The sequence below is a fragment of the Poecile atricapillus genome, chromosome 30 (genome assembly GCF_030490865.1).
Source record: "Poecile atricapillus isolate bPoeAtr1 chromosome 30, bPoeAtr1.hap1, whole genome shotgun sequence".
NCBI lineage: Eukaryota > Metazoa > Chordata > Aves > Passeriformes > Paridae > Poecile > Poecile atricapillus.
Window position 1 is genome coordinate 1127658 of NC_081278.1, and position 17720 is coordinate 1145377.

Below are 17720 nucleotides of genomic sequence, written 5' to 3' on the forward strand. Positions count from 1 at the left end.
ATAGGGACACTTTGGGGTAAATGGGGAGAGTTTGGGGTAAATTGTGACAGTTTTGAGGTAAATGGGGACACTTTGGGGTAAATGGGGACAGTTTGGGATAATTTGGGACAGTTTTGGGATAATTTGGGACAGTTTGGGGTAAATGGGGACAGTTTGGGATAATTTGGGACAGTTTGGGGTAAATGGGGACAGTTTGGGGTAAATGGGGACAGTTTTGGGGTAATTGAGGAGAGTTTTGTGGTAAATAGAGAACTTTTGGGGTAAATAGAGAACTTTGGGGTAATTTGGGACAGTTTTGGGGTAAATGGGCAGAGTTTGGGGTAAATGGGGACAGTTTTGGGGTAAATAGAGAATTTTGGGGTAAATGGGGACAGTTTGGGGTAAATGGGGACAGTTTTGGGGTAAATAGAGAACTTTTGGGGTAATTTGGGACAGTTTGGGGTAAATTGGGACAGTTTTGGGGTAAATAGAGAACTTTTGGGGTAATTTGGGACAGTTTTGAGGTAAATAGAGAACTTTTGGGGTAAATAGAGAACTTTGGGGTAATTTGGGACAGTTTTGGGGTAAATGGGGACAGTTTGGGGTAAATGGGGACAGTTTGGGGTAAATGGGGGGAGTTTGGGGTAAATGGGGACAGTTTTGGGGTAAATGGGGACAGTTTTGGGGTAATTTGGGACAGTTTGGGGTAAATGGGGACAGTTTGGGGTCAATGGGGACAGTTTGGGGTAATTGGGGACAATTTTGGGGTAAATAGAGAACTTTTGGGGTAATTGGGGACAGTTTGGGGTAATTTGGGACAGTTTGGGGTAAATGGGGACACTTTGGGGTAAATGGGGACAGTTTGGGGTAAATGGGGACAGTTTGGGGTAAATGGGGACAGTTTGGGGTAAATGGGGACAGTTTGGGGTAAATGGGGACAGTTTGGGGTAAATGGGAACAGTTTGGGGTAAATGGGGACAGTTTGGGGTAATTTGGGACAGTTTTGGGGTAAGTGGGGACACTTTGGGGTAAGTGGGGACACTTTGGGGTAAATTGGGACAGTTTTGGGGTAAATGGGGACAGTTTGGGGTAAATGGGGACAGTTTTGGGGTAAATGGGGACAGTTTTGGGGTAAATGGGGACAGTTTGGGGTAAATGGGGACAGTTTGGGGTAAATGGGGACAGTTTTGGGGTAAATTGTGACAGTTTTGGGGTAATTGGGAACAGTTTTGGGGTAAATTGGGACAGTTTTGGGGTAATTGAGGAGAGTTTTGGGGTAAATGGGGACAGTTTGGGGTAAATGGGGACAATTTTGGGGTAATTTGGGACAGTTTTGGGGTAAATGGGGAGAGTTTGGGGTAAATTGGGACAATTTTGGGGTAATTTGGGACAGTTTTGGGGTAAATGGGGAGAGTTTGGGGTAAATTGGGACAATTTTGGGGTAATTTGGGACAGTTTTGGGGTAAATGGGGAGAGTTTGGGGTAATTTGGGACAGTTTTGGGGTGAATGGGGACAGTTTGGGGTAAATGGGGACAGTTTGGGGTAAACAGAGACCTTTTGGGGTAAATGGGGAAAGTTTTGGGGTAAATAGAGAACTTTTGGGGTAAATAGAGAATTTTGGGGTAAATGGGGACAGTTTTGGGGTACATAGAGAACTTTTGGGGTAAGTGGGGACAGTTTTAGGGTAAATTGGGACAGTTTTGGGGTAAATAGAGAACTTTTGGGGTAAATAGAGAACTTTGGGGTAATTTGGGACAGTTTTGGGGTAAATGGGGACAGTTTTGGGGTAAATGGGAACAGTTTGGGGTAAATGGGGACAGTTTGGGGTAATTTGGGACAGTTTGGGGTAAATGGGGACAGTTTTGGGGTAAATGGGGACAGTTTTGGGGTAAATGGGGACAGTTTGGGGTAAATGGGGACAGTTTTGGGGTAAATGGGGACAGTTTGGGGTAATTTGGGACAGTTTGGGGTAAATGGGGACAGTTTTGGGGTAAATGGGGACAGTTTGGGGTAAATGGGGAGAGTTTGGGGTAAATGGGGACAGTTTGGGGTAAATGGGGACAGTTTGGGGTGAATGGGGACAGTTTGGGGTAAATGGGGACAGTTTGGGGTAAATGGGGACAGTTTGGGGTAAATGGGGACACTTTGGGGTAAATGGGAACAGTTTGGGGTAAATGGGGACAGTTTGGGGTAAATGGGGACAGTTTTGGGGTAAATGGGGACACTTTGGGGTCAATGGGGAGAGTTTGGGGTAAATTGGGACAGTTTTGGGGTAAATGGGGACAGTTTTGGGGTAATTTGGGACAGTTTGGGGTAAATGGGGACAGTTTTGGGGTAATTTGGGACAGTTTTGGGGTAAATGGGGACAGTTTTGGGGTAATTTGGGACAGTTTTGGGGTAAATGGGGACAGTTTGGGGTGAATGGGGACAGTTTGGGGTAAATGGGGACAGTTTGGGGTAAATGGGGACAGTTTGGGGTAAATGGGGACAGTTTGGGGTAAATGGGGACAGTTTTGGGGTAATTGAGGAGAGTTTTGGGGTAAATAGAGAATTTTGGGATAATTTGGGACAGTTTTGGGGTAAATGGGGACAGTTTGGGGTAAATGGGGGGAGTTTGGGGTAAATGGGGACACTTTGGGATAATTTGGGACAGTTTTGGGGTAAATGGGAACAGTTTGGGGTAAATGGGGACAGTTTGGGGTAAATGGGGACAGTTTTGGGGTAAATAGAGAACTTTTGGGGTAAATAGAGAATTTTGGGGTAAATGGGGGCAGTTTTGGGGTACATAGAGAACTTTTGGAGTAAGTGGGGACAGTTTTAGGGTAAATTGGGACAGTTTTGGGGTAATTGAGGAGAGTTTTGGGGTAAATAGAGAATTTTGGGGTAAATGGGGACACTTTGGGGTAAATGGGGACACTTTGGGGTAAATAGAGAACTTTTGGGGTAAATGGGGACAGTTTGGGGTAAATGGGGAGAGTTTGGGGTAAATGGGGACGAGTTTTGGGGTAATTGAGGAGAGTTTTGGGGTAAATAGAGAATTTTGGGATAATTTGGGACAGTTTTGGGGTGAATGGGGACAGTTTGGGGTAAATTTGGACCCCCCCAGGGGCAAAAGGGACCCCTTGAGGTAAATGGGGACAGTTTGGGGTAAATGGGAACAGTTTGGGGTAAATGGGGACAGTTTTGGGGTAAATGGGGACAGTTTGGGGTAAATGGGGACAGTTTGGGGTAAATGGGGAGAGTTTGGGGTAAATGGGGACAGTTTTGGGGTAAATGGGGACAGTTTGGGGTAAATGGGGAGAGTTTGGGGTAAATGGGGACAGTTTTGGGGTAAATGGGGAGAGTTTTGGGGTAAATAGAGAACTTTTGGGGTAAATAGAGAATTTTGGGGTAAGTGGGGACACTTTGGGGTAATTGGGGACAGTTTGGGGTAATTGGGGACAGTTTGGGGTAAATGGGGACAGTTTTGGGGTAAATTGGGACAGTTTTGGGGTAAATAGAGAACTTTTGGGGTAATTTGGGACAGTTTGGGGTAAACAGAGACCTTTTGGGGTAAATGGGGAAAGTTTTGGGGTAAATAGAGAACTTTTGGGGTAAATAGAGAACTTTGGGGTAATTTGGGACAGTTTTGGGGTAAATGGGGACAGTTTGGGGTAAATGGGGAGAGTTTGGGGTAAATGGGGACAGTTTTGGGGTAAATGGGGAGAGTTTGGGGTAAATGGGGACAGTTTGGGGTAAATAGAGAACTTTTGGGGTAAGTGGGGACAGTTTTGGGGTAAATGGGGACAGTTTGGGGTAAATGGGGACAGTTTTGGGGTAAATGGGGACAGTTTTGGGGTGAATGGGGACAGTTTGGGGTAAATGGGAACACTTTGGGATAATTTGGGACAGTTTTGGGGTAAATAGAGAATTTTGGGGTAAATGGGGACAGTTTGGGGTGAATGGGGACAGTTTGGGGTAAATTGGGAGAGTTTGGGGTCAATGGGGAGAGTTTGGGGTAAATGGGGACAGTTTGGGGTAAATGGGGACAGTTTGGGGTAAATGGGGACAATTTTGGGGTAATTTGGGACAGTTTGGGGTCAATGGGGACAGTTTGGGGTAAATGGGGACAGTTTGGGGTAAATGGGGACAGTTTGGGGTAATTTGGGACAGTTTTGGGGTAAATGGGGACAGTTTGGGGTAAATGGGGACAGTTTGGGGTAAATTTGGACACTTTGGGGTAATTTGGGACACTTTGGGGTAATTGGGGACCCCCTGGCATAAGCTGGGACCACCCTGGGGTGAGCAGAAGGTGCCTGGGGGGTCAATCTGAGCCCCACCCCAAAAAAAAAACTGACAGCAGAAAAAAACCTCCCCAAAAAATAAACAAACCCCCCAAAACCTCCCCCAAAAATAAAACCCAGCAGAAAAAACCTCCCCAAAAAATAAACAAACCCCCAAAACCTCCCCCAAAAATAAAACCCAGCAGAAAAGACCCCCCAAAAAATAAACAAACCCCCAAAACCTCCCCCAAAAATAAAACCCAGAAGAAAAGACCCCCCCAAAACCCCCCATAAAAAAAAATGACAGCAGAAAGACCCCCCCCAAAACCCCCCCCAAAAAACAAAACAAGAACAAAAATCCCCCCAAAACCCCCTAAAAATAAAAACAAGAACAAAAATCCCCCCAAAACCCCCTAAAAATAAAAACAAGAACAAAAATCCCCCCAAAACCAGAACAACAACAAAAAGAAGCCCCCAAAAAAACCAAAACAGGAAAAAAAAAACCAAAAAACAAAACAAGAACAAAAGGAGCCCCCCAAAACCCCCCTAAAAAACCAAAACAAGAACAAAAAGCCCCCCAAAACCCCCCCAAAAATAAAACAAGAATAAAACCCCCCAAAAAACCAAAACAACAAAAAAAATTCCCCCAAAACCCCCCAAAAAACCAAAAACCAGCAGAAAGACCCCCCAAAACCCCCCAAAAAAACAAAAACCAGCAGAAAGACCCCCCAAAACCCCCTAAAAAACCAAAACAGGAACAAAACGTGCCCCAAAACTCCCCAAAAAAACCCAAAAACCAGGAGAAAGACCCCCAAAACCCCCCAAAAAACCAAAACCAGCAGAAAGACCCCCCAAAACCCCCCAAAAAACCAAAACAAGAACAAAAAGACCCCCAAAAACCCCTCAAAAATAAAAACTACAGAAGAAAGACCCCCCAAAAAATCAAAACAGGAACAAAAATCCCCCCAAAACCCCCCAAAAAAACCAAAACAAAAATAAAAAGCCCCCCAAACCCCCCCAAAACCAAAAATCAGCAGAAAGACCCCCCAAAACCCCCCTAAAAAACCAAAACAAGAACAAAAAGCCCCCCAAAAACCCCTCAAAAATAAAAACTACAGAAGAAAGACCCCCCAAAAAATCAAAACAGGAACAAAAATCCCCCCAAACCCCCCCACAAAAACCAAAACAAAAATAAAAAGCCCCCCAAACCCCCCCAAAAACAAAAACCAGCAGAAAGACCCCCCAAAACCCCCCAAAAAAACAAAAACCAGCAGAAAGACCCCCCAAAACTCCCCTAAAAAACAAAAACCAGCAGAAAGACCCCCCAAAACCCCCCAAAAAAACAAAAACGAGCAGAAAGACCCCCCAAAACCCCCTAAAAAACCAAAACCAGCAGAAAGACCCCCAAAACCCCCCAAAAAACCAAAAACCAGCAGAAAGACCCCCCAAAACCCCCCAAAAAAACCAAAAACCAGCAGAAAGACCCCTTAATATCCCCCCAAAAAACCAAAACAAGAACAAAAAGCCCCCCAAAACCCCCCAAAAAAACAAAAACCAGCAGAAAGACCCCCCAAAAAACCAAAACCAGCAGAAAGACCCCCTAATATCCCCCCAAAAAACCAAAACAAGAACAAAAAGACCCCCAAAAACCCCTCAAAAATAAAAACTACAGAAGAAAGACCCCCCAAAAAAACAAAAACCAGCAGAAAGACCCCCCAAAACCCCCCAAAAAAACCAAAACAAGAAGAAACGGCCCCCCCTGAGCCCCCCCAAATCCCCCCCAGAGGGACGGGGGCGCTCCCAGTCTCACCAGTTTGCCAGGAGGGCGTGCGGAACTGGGAGAGCAGCGAGGAAGCCGAGGGGCCGGGCTGGGGTCCCCGAGACTCCAGAGCCGAGATCAGATTCATCACCGAGGCATCGGGGGCGGCGCCACCGGCGTGGTGGAGTCCGGTGTCAAAGAGTCCTGACAGACCTGGGGACAGTGGGGACAGAGGGGGGATTGGGGACATTGGGGACATTGGGGACATCGGGGACATCTGGGGACATTGGGGACATGGGGGACATCGGGGGGATTTGGGACATTGGGGACATCGGGGACATTGGGGACACTGGGGACAGTGGGGACATTGGGGACATTGGGGACATTGGGGGGATTGGGGACATTGGGGAGATTGGGGACATTGGGGACAGAGGGGACACTGGGGACAGAGGGGACACTGGGGGGATTGGGGACATTGGGGACAGTGGGGACATTGGGGACATCGAGGACAGTGGGGACATTGGGGACACTGGGGACACTGGGGACATTGGGGACATTGGGGACATTGGGGACATTGGGGACAGTCCTGTCTCAAAGAGTCCTGACAGACCTGGGGACAGAGGGGACATTGGGGACACTGGGGACATTGGGGACAGAGGGGACATTGGGGGGATTGGGGACATTGGGGGGATTGGGGACATTGGGGACAGTGGGGACATTGGGGACACTGGGGACATTGGGGACATTGGGGACATTGGGGACATTGGGGACATTGGGGACAGTGGGGACATTGGGGACAGTCATGTCTCAAAGAGTCCTGACAGACCTGGGGACATTGGGGACATCTGGGGACATTGGGGACAGTGGGGACATTGGGGACATCGGGGAGATTGGGGACACTGGGGACAGTGGGGACATTGGGGACACTGGGGACATTCCTGTCTCAAAGAGTCCTGACAGACCTGGGGACAGAGGGGACAGAGGGGACAGTGGGGACATCGGGGGGATTGGGGACATTGGGGACACTGGGGACATTGGGGACATTGGGGACAGCCCTGTCTCAAACAGCCCTGACAGTCCTGGGGACAGCAAGGGGACAGTGGGATGGCTTGGGGACATCGGGGGGACAGCGTGGGGACACTGGGAGAGCTTGGGGACACGGCGGGGACAGCACAGGGACAGTGTGGGGACAGCTCAGGGACAGTGGGGACAGCTTGGGGACATCGGGGACAGTGGGATGGGTTGGGGACAGCATGGGGACACCCTGGGGACACATTGGGGACACCTCGGGGACACCTTGGGGACACACTGGGGACACCCTGGGGATGTGTGGCGGTGACACAGCGAGGAAAGGACCGCGGGGACTTTGGGGTCACGGTGACAAAGGGACAGCGAGGTGAGGTACAGCGAGGGCAGGGTGACAAAGGTGACACGGGGACAAAGGGGTGACAGTGGGGGGGGTCAGGGTGACACAGGGACAAAGGGGTGACAGTGGGGGGGGTCAGGGTGACACAGGGACAAAGGGGTGACATGATGGGGTCAGGGTGACACAGGGACAAAGGGGTGACAGTGGGGGGGGTCAGGGTGACACGGGGACAAAGGGGTGACATGATGGGGTCAGGGTGACACGGGGACAAAGGGGTGACATGATGGGGTCAGGGTGACACGGGGACAAAGGGGTGACATGATGGGCTCAGGGTGACACGGGGACAAAGGGGTGACATGATGGGGTCAGGGTGACACGGGGACAAAGGGGTGACATGATGGGGTCAGGGTGACACGGGGACAAAGGGGTGACATGATGGGGTCAGGGTGACACAGGGACAAAGGGGTGACAGTGGGGGGGTCAGGGTGACACGGGGACAAAGGGGTGACATGATGGGGTCAGGGTGACACAGGGACAAAGGGGTGACAGTGGGGGGGTCAGGGTGACACAGGGACAAAGGGGTGACATGATGGGGTCAGGGTGACACGGGGACAAAGGGGTGACAGTGGGGGGGGTCAGGGTGACACAGGGACAAAGGAGTGACAGTGGGGGGGGTCAGGGTGACACAGGGACAAAGGGGTGACATGATGGGGTCAGGGTGACACAGGGACAAAGGGGTGACAGTGGGGGGGTCAGGGTGACACGGGGACAAAGGGGTGACAGTGGGGGGGTCAGGGTGACACAGGGGACAAAGGGGTGACAGTGGGGGGGTCAGGGTGACACAGGGACAAAGGGGTGACATGATGGGGGTCAGGGTGACACGGGGACAAAGGGGTGACAGTGGAGGGGTCAGGGTGACACGGGGACAAAGGGGTGACAGTGGGGGGGTCAGGGTGACACGGGGACAAAGGGGTGACATGATGGGCTCAGGGTGACACGGGGACAAAGGGGTGACAGTGGGGGGGGTCAGGGTGACACAGGGACAAAGGGGTGACATGATGGGGGTCAGGGTGACACGGGGACAAAGGGGTGACATGATGGGGGTCAGGGTGACACAGGGACAAAGGGGTGACAGTGGGGGGGTCAGGGTGACACGGGGACAAAGGGGTGACAGTGGGGGGGGTCAGGGTGACACAGGGACAAAGGGGTGACAGTGGGGGGGTCAGGGTGACACAGGGACAAAGGGGTGACATGATGGGGTCAGGGTGACACGGGGACAAAGGGGTGACAGTGGGGGGGTCAGGGTGACACGGGGACAAAGGGGTGACATGATGGGCTCAGGGTGACACGGGGACAAAGGGGTGACATGATGGGGTCAGGGTGACACAGGGACAAAGGGGTGACAGTGGGGGGGTCAGGGTGACACAGGGACAAAGGGGTGACATGATGGGGTCAGGGTGACACGGGGACAAAGGGGTGACATGATGGGGTCAGGGTGACACAGGGACAAAGGGGTGACATGATGGGCTCAGGGTGACACGGGGACAAAGGGGTGACATGATGGGGTCAGGGTGACACGGGGACAAAGGGGTGACATGATGGGGTCAGGGTGACACAGGGACAAAGGGGTGACAGTGGGGGGGTCAGGGTGACACGGGGACAAAGGGGTGACATGATGGGGTCAGGGTGACACAGGGACAAAGGGGTGACAGGGACACAGGGGTGGGCCGGGATGGCAAGGTGGCTGTGACAGAAATGGGGGAAAAGGAGGAGAAAAGGGCGGGAAAACGTGAGGGGAGAAAAGGGCGGGAAAACGTGAGGGGAGAAAGGAGGAAAAGGTGAGGGGAAACAAGACGGGAATTGTGATGGGAGAAAAAAGCAGGAAATGTGAAGGGAAAGGGGTGGAAATGTGAGTTGAAAAGAGTAGAAAACATGACGGGAAAAGAGCAGAAAATGTGAGGGGAAAAAAGGGCGAGAAATGTGAGGGGAAAAGGGCAGCAAATGTGAGGGGAAAAGAGTGGAAAATGTGAGGGGAAAAGGGTGGGAAATGTGAGGGGAAAAGAGTGGGAAATGTGAGGGGAAAAGAGTGGGAAATGTGAGGGGAAAAGAGTGGGAAATGTGAGGGGAAAAGAGTGGGAAATGTGAGGGGAAAAGAGTGGGAAATGTGAGGGGAAAAGGGTGGAAAATGTGAGGGGAAAGAGTGGAAATGTGAAGGGAAAAGGGTGGAAAATGTGAAGGGAAAAGGGTGGAAAATGTGAGGTAAAAAGGGTAGAAAATACGAGGGGAAAAGGGTGAGAAAACGTGAGGTGAGAAAAGAGCGAGAAATGTGAGGGGAGAAAAGAGGAAAAGGTGAGGGGAAACAAGACGAGAATCGTGAAAGGAGAAAAGGGTGGAAAATGTGAAGGAAAAAGGGTGGAAAATGTGAGGTAAAAAGGGGAGAAAATATGAGGAGAAAAGAGCGGGAAAACGTGAGAGGAGAAAGGAGGAAAAGGTGAGGGGAAACAAGATGGGAATTGTGAGGAGAGAAAAAAGCAGGAAATGTGAAGGGAAAGGGGTGGAAATGTGAGGTGAAAAGAGTAGAAAACATGATGGGAAAAGAGCAGAAAATGGGAAGGGAAAAAAGGGCGAGAAATGTGAGGGGAAAAGGGCAGCAAATGTGAGGGGAAAAGAGTGGAAATGTGAGAGGAAAAGAGTGGGAAATGTGAGAGGAAAAGAGTGGAAAATGTGAGCGGAAAAGAGTGGGAAACGTGAGGGGAAAAGAGCGGAAAATGTGAGGGGAAAAGGGTGGGAAATGTGAGGGGAAAAGAGTGGGAAATGTGAGGGGAAAAGGGTGGGAAATGAGGGGAAAAGATTGGGAAATGTGAGGGGAAAAGAGTGGGAAATGTGAGGGGAAAAGGGTGGAAAATGTGAGGGGAAAGAGTGGAAATGTGAAGGGAAAAGAGCGGGAAATGTGAGAGGAAAAGAGTGGAAAATGTGAAGGGAAAAGAGCGGGAAATGTGAGGGGAAAAGAGTGGGAAATGTGAGAGGAAAAGAGTGGGAAATGCGAAGAGGAAAGGATGGGACATGACGGAAGAAGGGTGGGAAACGTGAGGGGAGAAAAGTGGCAAACGTGAAGCAAAAAAGGTGGAAAAGGTGAGGGGAAACGATGGGAATGGTGAGAGGAGAAAAGAGCAGGAAATGTGAGGGAAAGGGCTGGAAATGTGAGGTGAAAGGAGCAGGAAATGTGAGGGGAGAAAAGGGTGGAAAATGTGAGGGGAAAAGAGCGGGAAACGTGAGGGGAAAAGGGTGGAAACATGAAGTGAAAGCAGCAGGGAATGTGAGGGGAAAAAGGCGGAAAAGGTGAGGAGAAACAGGATGGGAATCATGAGGGGAGAAAAGAGCGGGAAACACGGAAGGAAAAGGGTGGAAATGTGAGGTGAAAAGGGTAGAAAATGTGAGGGGAAAGAAAAGAAAAATGTGAGGGGAGAGAAGAGCGGGAAACGTGAGGGGGAAAAAGGAAACATGAGGGGGAAAAGGGTTGAAAACAGGTAAAAAATGAGAAATGTGAGAGGAGAAAAGGTGGAATTGTGAGAGGGAAAAATGGCGGAAAACGTGAGGGGAGAAAAGGGTGGGAAATGTGAGGGGAGAGAAAAGAGCGGGAAACGTGAGGGGAGAGAAAAGAGCGGGAAACGTGAGGGGAGAAAAGAGCGGGAAATGTGAGGGGAGAAAAGGGCGGGAAACGTGAGGGGAGAAAAGGGCGGGAAACGTGAGGGGAGAAAAGGGCGGGAAAACGTGAGGGGAGAGAAAAGGGCAGGAAAACGTGAGGGGAGAGAAAAGAGTGGGGAAACGTGAGGGGAGAAAAGAGTGAGAAAACGTGAGGGGAGAGAAAAGGGCGGGAAAACGTGAGGGGACCGAATGTCCCAGGGTGACACAGGTGGCAGTGACAAGGTGACACAGGGAGCTGGGGTTAGGGTGGGTCAGGGTGTGACAGGAGGTGACAGGAGGTGACAGGGGGTGACAGGGGGTGACGGGAGGTGACAGGGGGTGACACACAGGTGACACACAGGTGACACACAGGTGACACACAGGTGACAGCCGTACCTGGCGGGTGGTGGTTGGCCGCATAGCCCTGCAGCGGGTGTGGGGCTCCGTAGGGCTGCCGGTGCAGCAGGTCGGGGTCGGGGTGTGACCCCCGCGAGCCCCCGTACACCAGGCTGGGGACACAGGAGGGGACAGCGGTGTCACACGGGAGTGGCACGGGCCACACCGGGGGGGGAGTCACAGGTGTCACCTCCCCCCCCACCACATCCTTTGGGGACACAGGTGTCACCTCCCCCCCACCACATCCTTTGGGGTCACAGGGGGTGTCACAGGTGTCACCTCCCCCCCCACCACACCCCTTGGGGACACAGGTGTCACCTCCCCCCCCACCACATCCTTTGGGGTCACAGGGAGTGACCCAGGTGTCACCTCCCCCCCCACCACATCCTTTGGGGACACAGGGGGTGTCACAGGTGTCACCTCCCCCCCCACCACACCCCTTGGGGACACAGGTGTCACCTCCCCCCCCACCACATCCTTTGGGGTCACAGGGAGTGACCCAGGTGTCACCTCCCCCCCCACCACATCCTTTGGGGACACAGGTGTCACCTCCCCCACACCCCTTGGGGACACAGGTGTCACCTCCCCCACCCTTTGGGGTGACAGGTGTCACCTCCCCCACACCCAATGGGGACATCGGGGGTGGCACACGGGATTGTCACCTGTCCCAAAACTCCCCTGGTACACCTGGCCAGGGATAGGGACTGGTGTGACACGGGTGTGACACGGGTGTGACACGGGTGTGACACACTCAGGTGTGACACAGCCACGCACAGGTGTGACACAGGTGTGACACAGACAGGTGTGACACACACAGACTTGTTATACACTCAGGTGTGACACAGACGCACACAGGTGTGACACAGGTGTGACACAGGTGTGACACAGGTGTGACACACACAGAGTTGTTACACGCTCAGGTGTGACACAGGTGTCACACACACACACAGTTGTTACACACACTCAGGTGTGACACAGACGCACACAGGTGTGACACGGGTGTGACACGGGTGTGACACAGGTGTCACACACACACACACAGAGTTGTTACACACAGGTGTGACACACACAGGTGTGACACAGCCACACACAGGTGTGACACAGGTGTGACACACACAGGTGTGACACAGCCACACACAGGTGTGACACATGTGTGATGTGGGTGTGACACAGCCACACACAGGCGTGACACTGTCAGGTGTGACACAGACACAGATGTGACACGGGTGTGACACAGCCACACACAGGTGTGACACTGTCAGGTGTAACACAGACACAGGTGTGACACACACAGGTGTGACACAGGCACAGGTGTGACACACAGGTGTGACACTCAGGTGTGACACAAACAGGTGTGACACAGCTACACACAGGTGTGACACTGTCAGGTGTGACACAGCCACAGATGTGACACACACAGGTGTGACACAGGTGTGACACTCAGGTGTGACACAAACAGGTGTGACACAGCCACACACAGGTGTGACACACAGGTGTGACACAGACACAAACAGGTGTGACACAGACAGGTGTGACACAGGCACAGGTGTGACACAGGTGTGACACAGGCACAGGTGTGACACAGGTGTGACATTCAGGTGTGACACACACAGGTGTGACACAGGCACAGGTGTGACACAGGTGTGACACAGGCACAGGTGTGACACAGACACACACAGGTGTGACACTCAGGTGTGACACACACGGGTGTGACACAGCTACACACGGGTGTGACACTCTCAGGTGTGACACAGCCGTGTACAGCCACTCACAGGTGTGACACACTCAGGTGTGACACAGCCACGCACAGGTGTGACACGGGTGTGACACAGTCACACACAGGTGTGACACAGACAGGTGTGACACAGCCGTGTACAGCCACTCACAGGTGTGACACGGGTGTGACACGGGTGTGACAGACAGGTGTGACACAGCCGTGTACAGCCACTCACAGGCGTGACACACTCAGGTGTGACACACACAGGTGTGACACAGGCACACACAGGTGTGACACAGGTGTGACACGGGCATGACACAGACAGGTGTGACACAGACAGGTGTGACACAGCCGTGTACAGCCACTCACAGGTGTGACACACTCAGGTCTGACACAGCCACGCACAGGTGTGACACAGGTGTGACACGGGTGTAACACAGGTGTGACACGGGTGTGACACAGCCACACACAGGTATGACACGGGTGTGACACAGTCACACACAGGTGTGACACTCAGGTGTGACACGGGTGTGACACACTCAGGTGTGACACAGGTGTGACACAGTCACACACAGGTGTGACACACGTGTGACACAACCGCACACAGTTGTTACACACTCAGGTGTGACACAGTCACACACAGGTGTGACACGCTCCTGCTGCGCCCCAAATCCTGGAGCATCCCAAATTCTCCAGAACCCCAAATCCTGGAACACCCCAAATCCTGGAGAACCCCAAAATCCGATACAACGGGACCCCAACACCCCAAATCCTGGAGCATCCCCAATCCTGGAACACCCCAAATCTCAGAGCACCCCAAATCCTGGAAAACCCCAAATCCTGGAACACCCCAAATCCTGGAACACCCCCAATCTCAGAGCACCCCAAATCCTGGAACACCCCAAATCCTCCAGAACCCCAAACCCAGGAACATCCCAAATCCTGGAGCACCCCAAATCCTCCAGAACCTCTCGGAGCACCCCAAATCCTGGAACACCCCAAATTCTCCAGAACCCCAAAATCCGATACAACAGGATCCCAACACCCCAAATCCTGGAGCACCCCAAATCCTCCAAAACCCCAAATCCTGGAACACCCCAAATCCCGGAACACCCCAAATCCTGGAACACCCCAAATCCTGGAGCACCCCAAATCCCAGAACACCCCAAATCCTCCAGGACCTTTCAGAGCACCCCAAATCCTCCAGAACCCCAAATCCCGGAACACCCCCAATCCTGGAGCACCCCAAATCCTGGAAAACCCCAAATCCCAGAGCACCCCAAATCCTGGAGCACCCCAAATCCTGGAAGACCCTAAATCCTGGAACACCCCAAATCCTGGAACACCCCAAATCCTGGAAAACCCCAAATCCCAGAGCACCCCAAATCCTGGAACACCCCAAATCCTGGAACACCCCAAATCCTGGAAAACCCCAAATCCTGGAGCACCCCAAATCCCGGAGCACCCCAAATCCTCCAGAACCCCAAATCCTGGAGCCCCCCAAACCCAGGAACACCCCAAATCCTGGAGCACCCCAAATCCTCCAGAACCCCAAATCCTGGAGCACCCCAAACCCTGGAGCACCCCAAATCCTGGAACACCCCAAATCCTGGAAAACCCCAAATCCTCCAGAACCCCAAAATCCGATACAACAGGATCCCAACACCCCAAACCCTGGAGCACCCCAAATCCTGGAACACCCCAAATCTGGGAACACCCCAAATCCCGGAACACCCCAAACCCTGGAGCACCCCAAATCCTGGAAAACCCCAAATCCTGGAGCACCCCAAATCCTCCAGAACCCCAAATGCAGGAACACCCCAAACCAAGGAACACCCCAAATCCTGGAGCACCCCAAATCCTGGAGCACCCCAGCACCCCAACCCCAGTGCAGCGGTGTCACCCCAAAGCCCAGCGCTGCCATCCCCAGCACCCCAAAATTCCATGTACACCCCAAAACTCCCGGTGTAACGGAATCCCTGCATCCCAAAATTCAATGTACACCCCAAAATTCCCATTATAACGGGATCCCAGCACCCCAAAATTCAATGTACACCCCAAAATTCCCGTTATAACGGGACCAGACACCCCAAGACTCCAAGGAAACCCAAAAATTCAGGATCCCAACACCCCAAAATTCAATGTACACCCCAAAATTCCCGTTATAACGGGACCAGACACCCCAAAATTCAATGTACACCCCAAAATTCCCGTTATAACGGGATCCCAGCACCCCAAAATTCAATGTACACCCCAAAATTCCCCTTATAACGGGACCAGACACCCCAATATTCCATCTACACCCCAAAATTCCCGTTATAACGGGATCCCAGCACCCCAAAATTCAATGTACACCCCAAAATTCCCATTCTAACGGGACCAGACACCCCAAAATTCCACATACACCCTGAAATTCCCATTGTAATGGGATCAGACACCCCAAGACTCCAAGGAAACCCAAAAATTCAGGATCCCAACACCCCAAAATTCCATGTACACCTCAAAATTCCCGTTATAACGGGATCCCAGCACCCCAAAATTCAATGTACACTCGAAAATTCTCATTATAACGGGACCAGACACCCCAATATTCCCGTTATAACGGGATCCCAGCATCCCAATATTCAATGTACACCCCAAAATTCCCGTTATAACGGGACCAGACACCCCAAGACTCCAAGGAAACCCAAAAATTCAGGCTCCCAACACCCCAAAATTCCATCTACACCCCAAAATTCCCATTATAACGGGACCAGACACCCCAATATTCCATCTACACCCCAAAATTCCCGTTATAACGGGATCCCAGCACCCCAAAATTCAATGTACACCCCAAAATTCCCATTATAACAGGAACAGACACCCCAAAATTCAATGTACACCCCAAAATTCCCGTTATAACAGAACCAGACACCCCAAAATTCTCATTATAACGGAACCAGACACCCCAAAATTACATGTACACCCCAAAATTCCCATTATAACGGGATCCCAACACCCCAAAATTCAATGTACACTCGAAAATTCTCATTATAACGAGACCAGACACCCCAAGACTCCAAAGAAACCGAAAAATTCAGCATCCCAACAACCCAAAATTCCACATACACCCCAGAATTCTCATTATAACGGGACCAGACACCCCAAAATTCCCGTTATAACGGGATCCCAGCATCCCAAAATTCAATGTACACCCCAAAATTCCCATTATAACGGGATCCCAACATCCCAAAATTCCATCTACACCCCAAAATTCCCATTAGAACGGGATCCCAACACCCCAAAATTCAATGTACACCCCAAAATTCCCGTTATAACAGGAACAGACACCCCAATATTCCATCTATGCCCCAAAATTCCCATTAAAACAGGACTGGATACCCCAATATTCCATCTACACCCCAAAATTCCCATTAGAATGGGATCCCAGCATCCCAAAATTCCATGTACACCCCAAAATTCCCTTTATAACAGAACCAGACACCCCAAAATTCTCGTTATAACGGGATCCCAGCACCCCAAAATTCAATGTACACCCCAAAATTCCCATTATAACGGGACCAGACACCCCAATATTCCATCTACACCTCAAAATTCCCGTTATAACGGGATCCAAGCACCCCAAAATTCAATGTACACCCCAAAATTCCCATTAGAACGGGACCAGACACCCCAAAATTCTCGTTATAACGGGATCCAAGCACCCCAAAATTCAATGTACACCCCAAAATTCCCATTATAACGGGACGAGACACCCCAAAATTCTCATTCTAACGGTACCAGACACCCCAAGACTCCAAGTAAACCCAAAAATTCAGGCTCCCAACACCCCAAAATTCCTCATACACCCCAAAACCCCCGCTTTAACGGGACCCCACCACCCCTCCCGCACCCCCCACCCCACCGGGGACCCCCCAAATTCCCTCCCCCACCCCCCGAACCCCCAAATCGCGCTCCCCTCCCCCCATCCCCCCTCAGAGCCGCCCCCCCCCCGTTCCCGCCCTTTCCTCTCCCCTCACGAACCGCCCCCCCCCCCCCCCTCCCCTCACCTGGCCTTGGCCGAGCGCTCGTAGCTCCAGCCGGGCCCGGCGCTCAGCGGATCCCCGAACCCGGCGGCCGGGTAGTTCCTGTCCATGGGGGCGGCTCCCCCCGGGGCCCAACCGGGGGAGGGGGAATCGAGGGGACCGGGGAGGGGAGGCCGGGGGGGAAGGGGGGGGGCGGCCGGGGCGGGGAGAGGCGCTCACGGAGCCGCCATGATGGAGCGGGGCCGCGCGCCGCCGCTTCCTCCCACAGTGCACCGCGCCAATGGCGGGGGGGGGGGGGGGAGCGCGCGGCGGCGGCGGGAGCGCGGCGGGAGGGGCGGGGCGGAGGAACAGCCAATAGGAAACGGGAGGGGGCGTGGTCAGGGCACTGCCATAAAAGGAGAAAGGGGCGGGGCTAAGGGACAATGGCAGCGGCGCGAGGGAGTGGGCGGGGCTAAGCGCTGCCATATATGGGCAAAAGGGGCGGGGCAAACAGCGGCGGGAGCCCGGAGGGGCGTGGCTAATCACTGCCAT

General features: G+C 52.3%; 1 protein-coding gene across 1 annotated transcript in view; it reads right to left on the reverse strand.

Moving 5' to 3' along the window:
- PRR12 (proline rich 12) overlaps positions 1 to 17350 on the reverse strand; it is a 54642-nt gene extending 37292 nt beyond the window's left edge. Inside the window, exons 1-3 of the mRNA XM_058859577.1 lie at positions 17214 to 17350; positions 11448 to 11560; positions 6053 to 6214 (exon numbers count right to left, since the gene is read on the reverse strand). Coding sequence (XP_058715560.1) covers positions 6053 to 6214; positions 11448 to 11560; positions 17214 to 17299 — 361 coding nt within the window. The 5' untranslated portion in view covers positions 17300 to 17350. The remainder of the gene's footprint in view (positions 1 to 6052; positions 6215 to 11447; positions 11561 to 17213) is intronic.
- Positions 17351 to 17720: the final 370 nt, after the last annotated feature.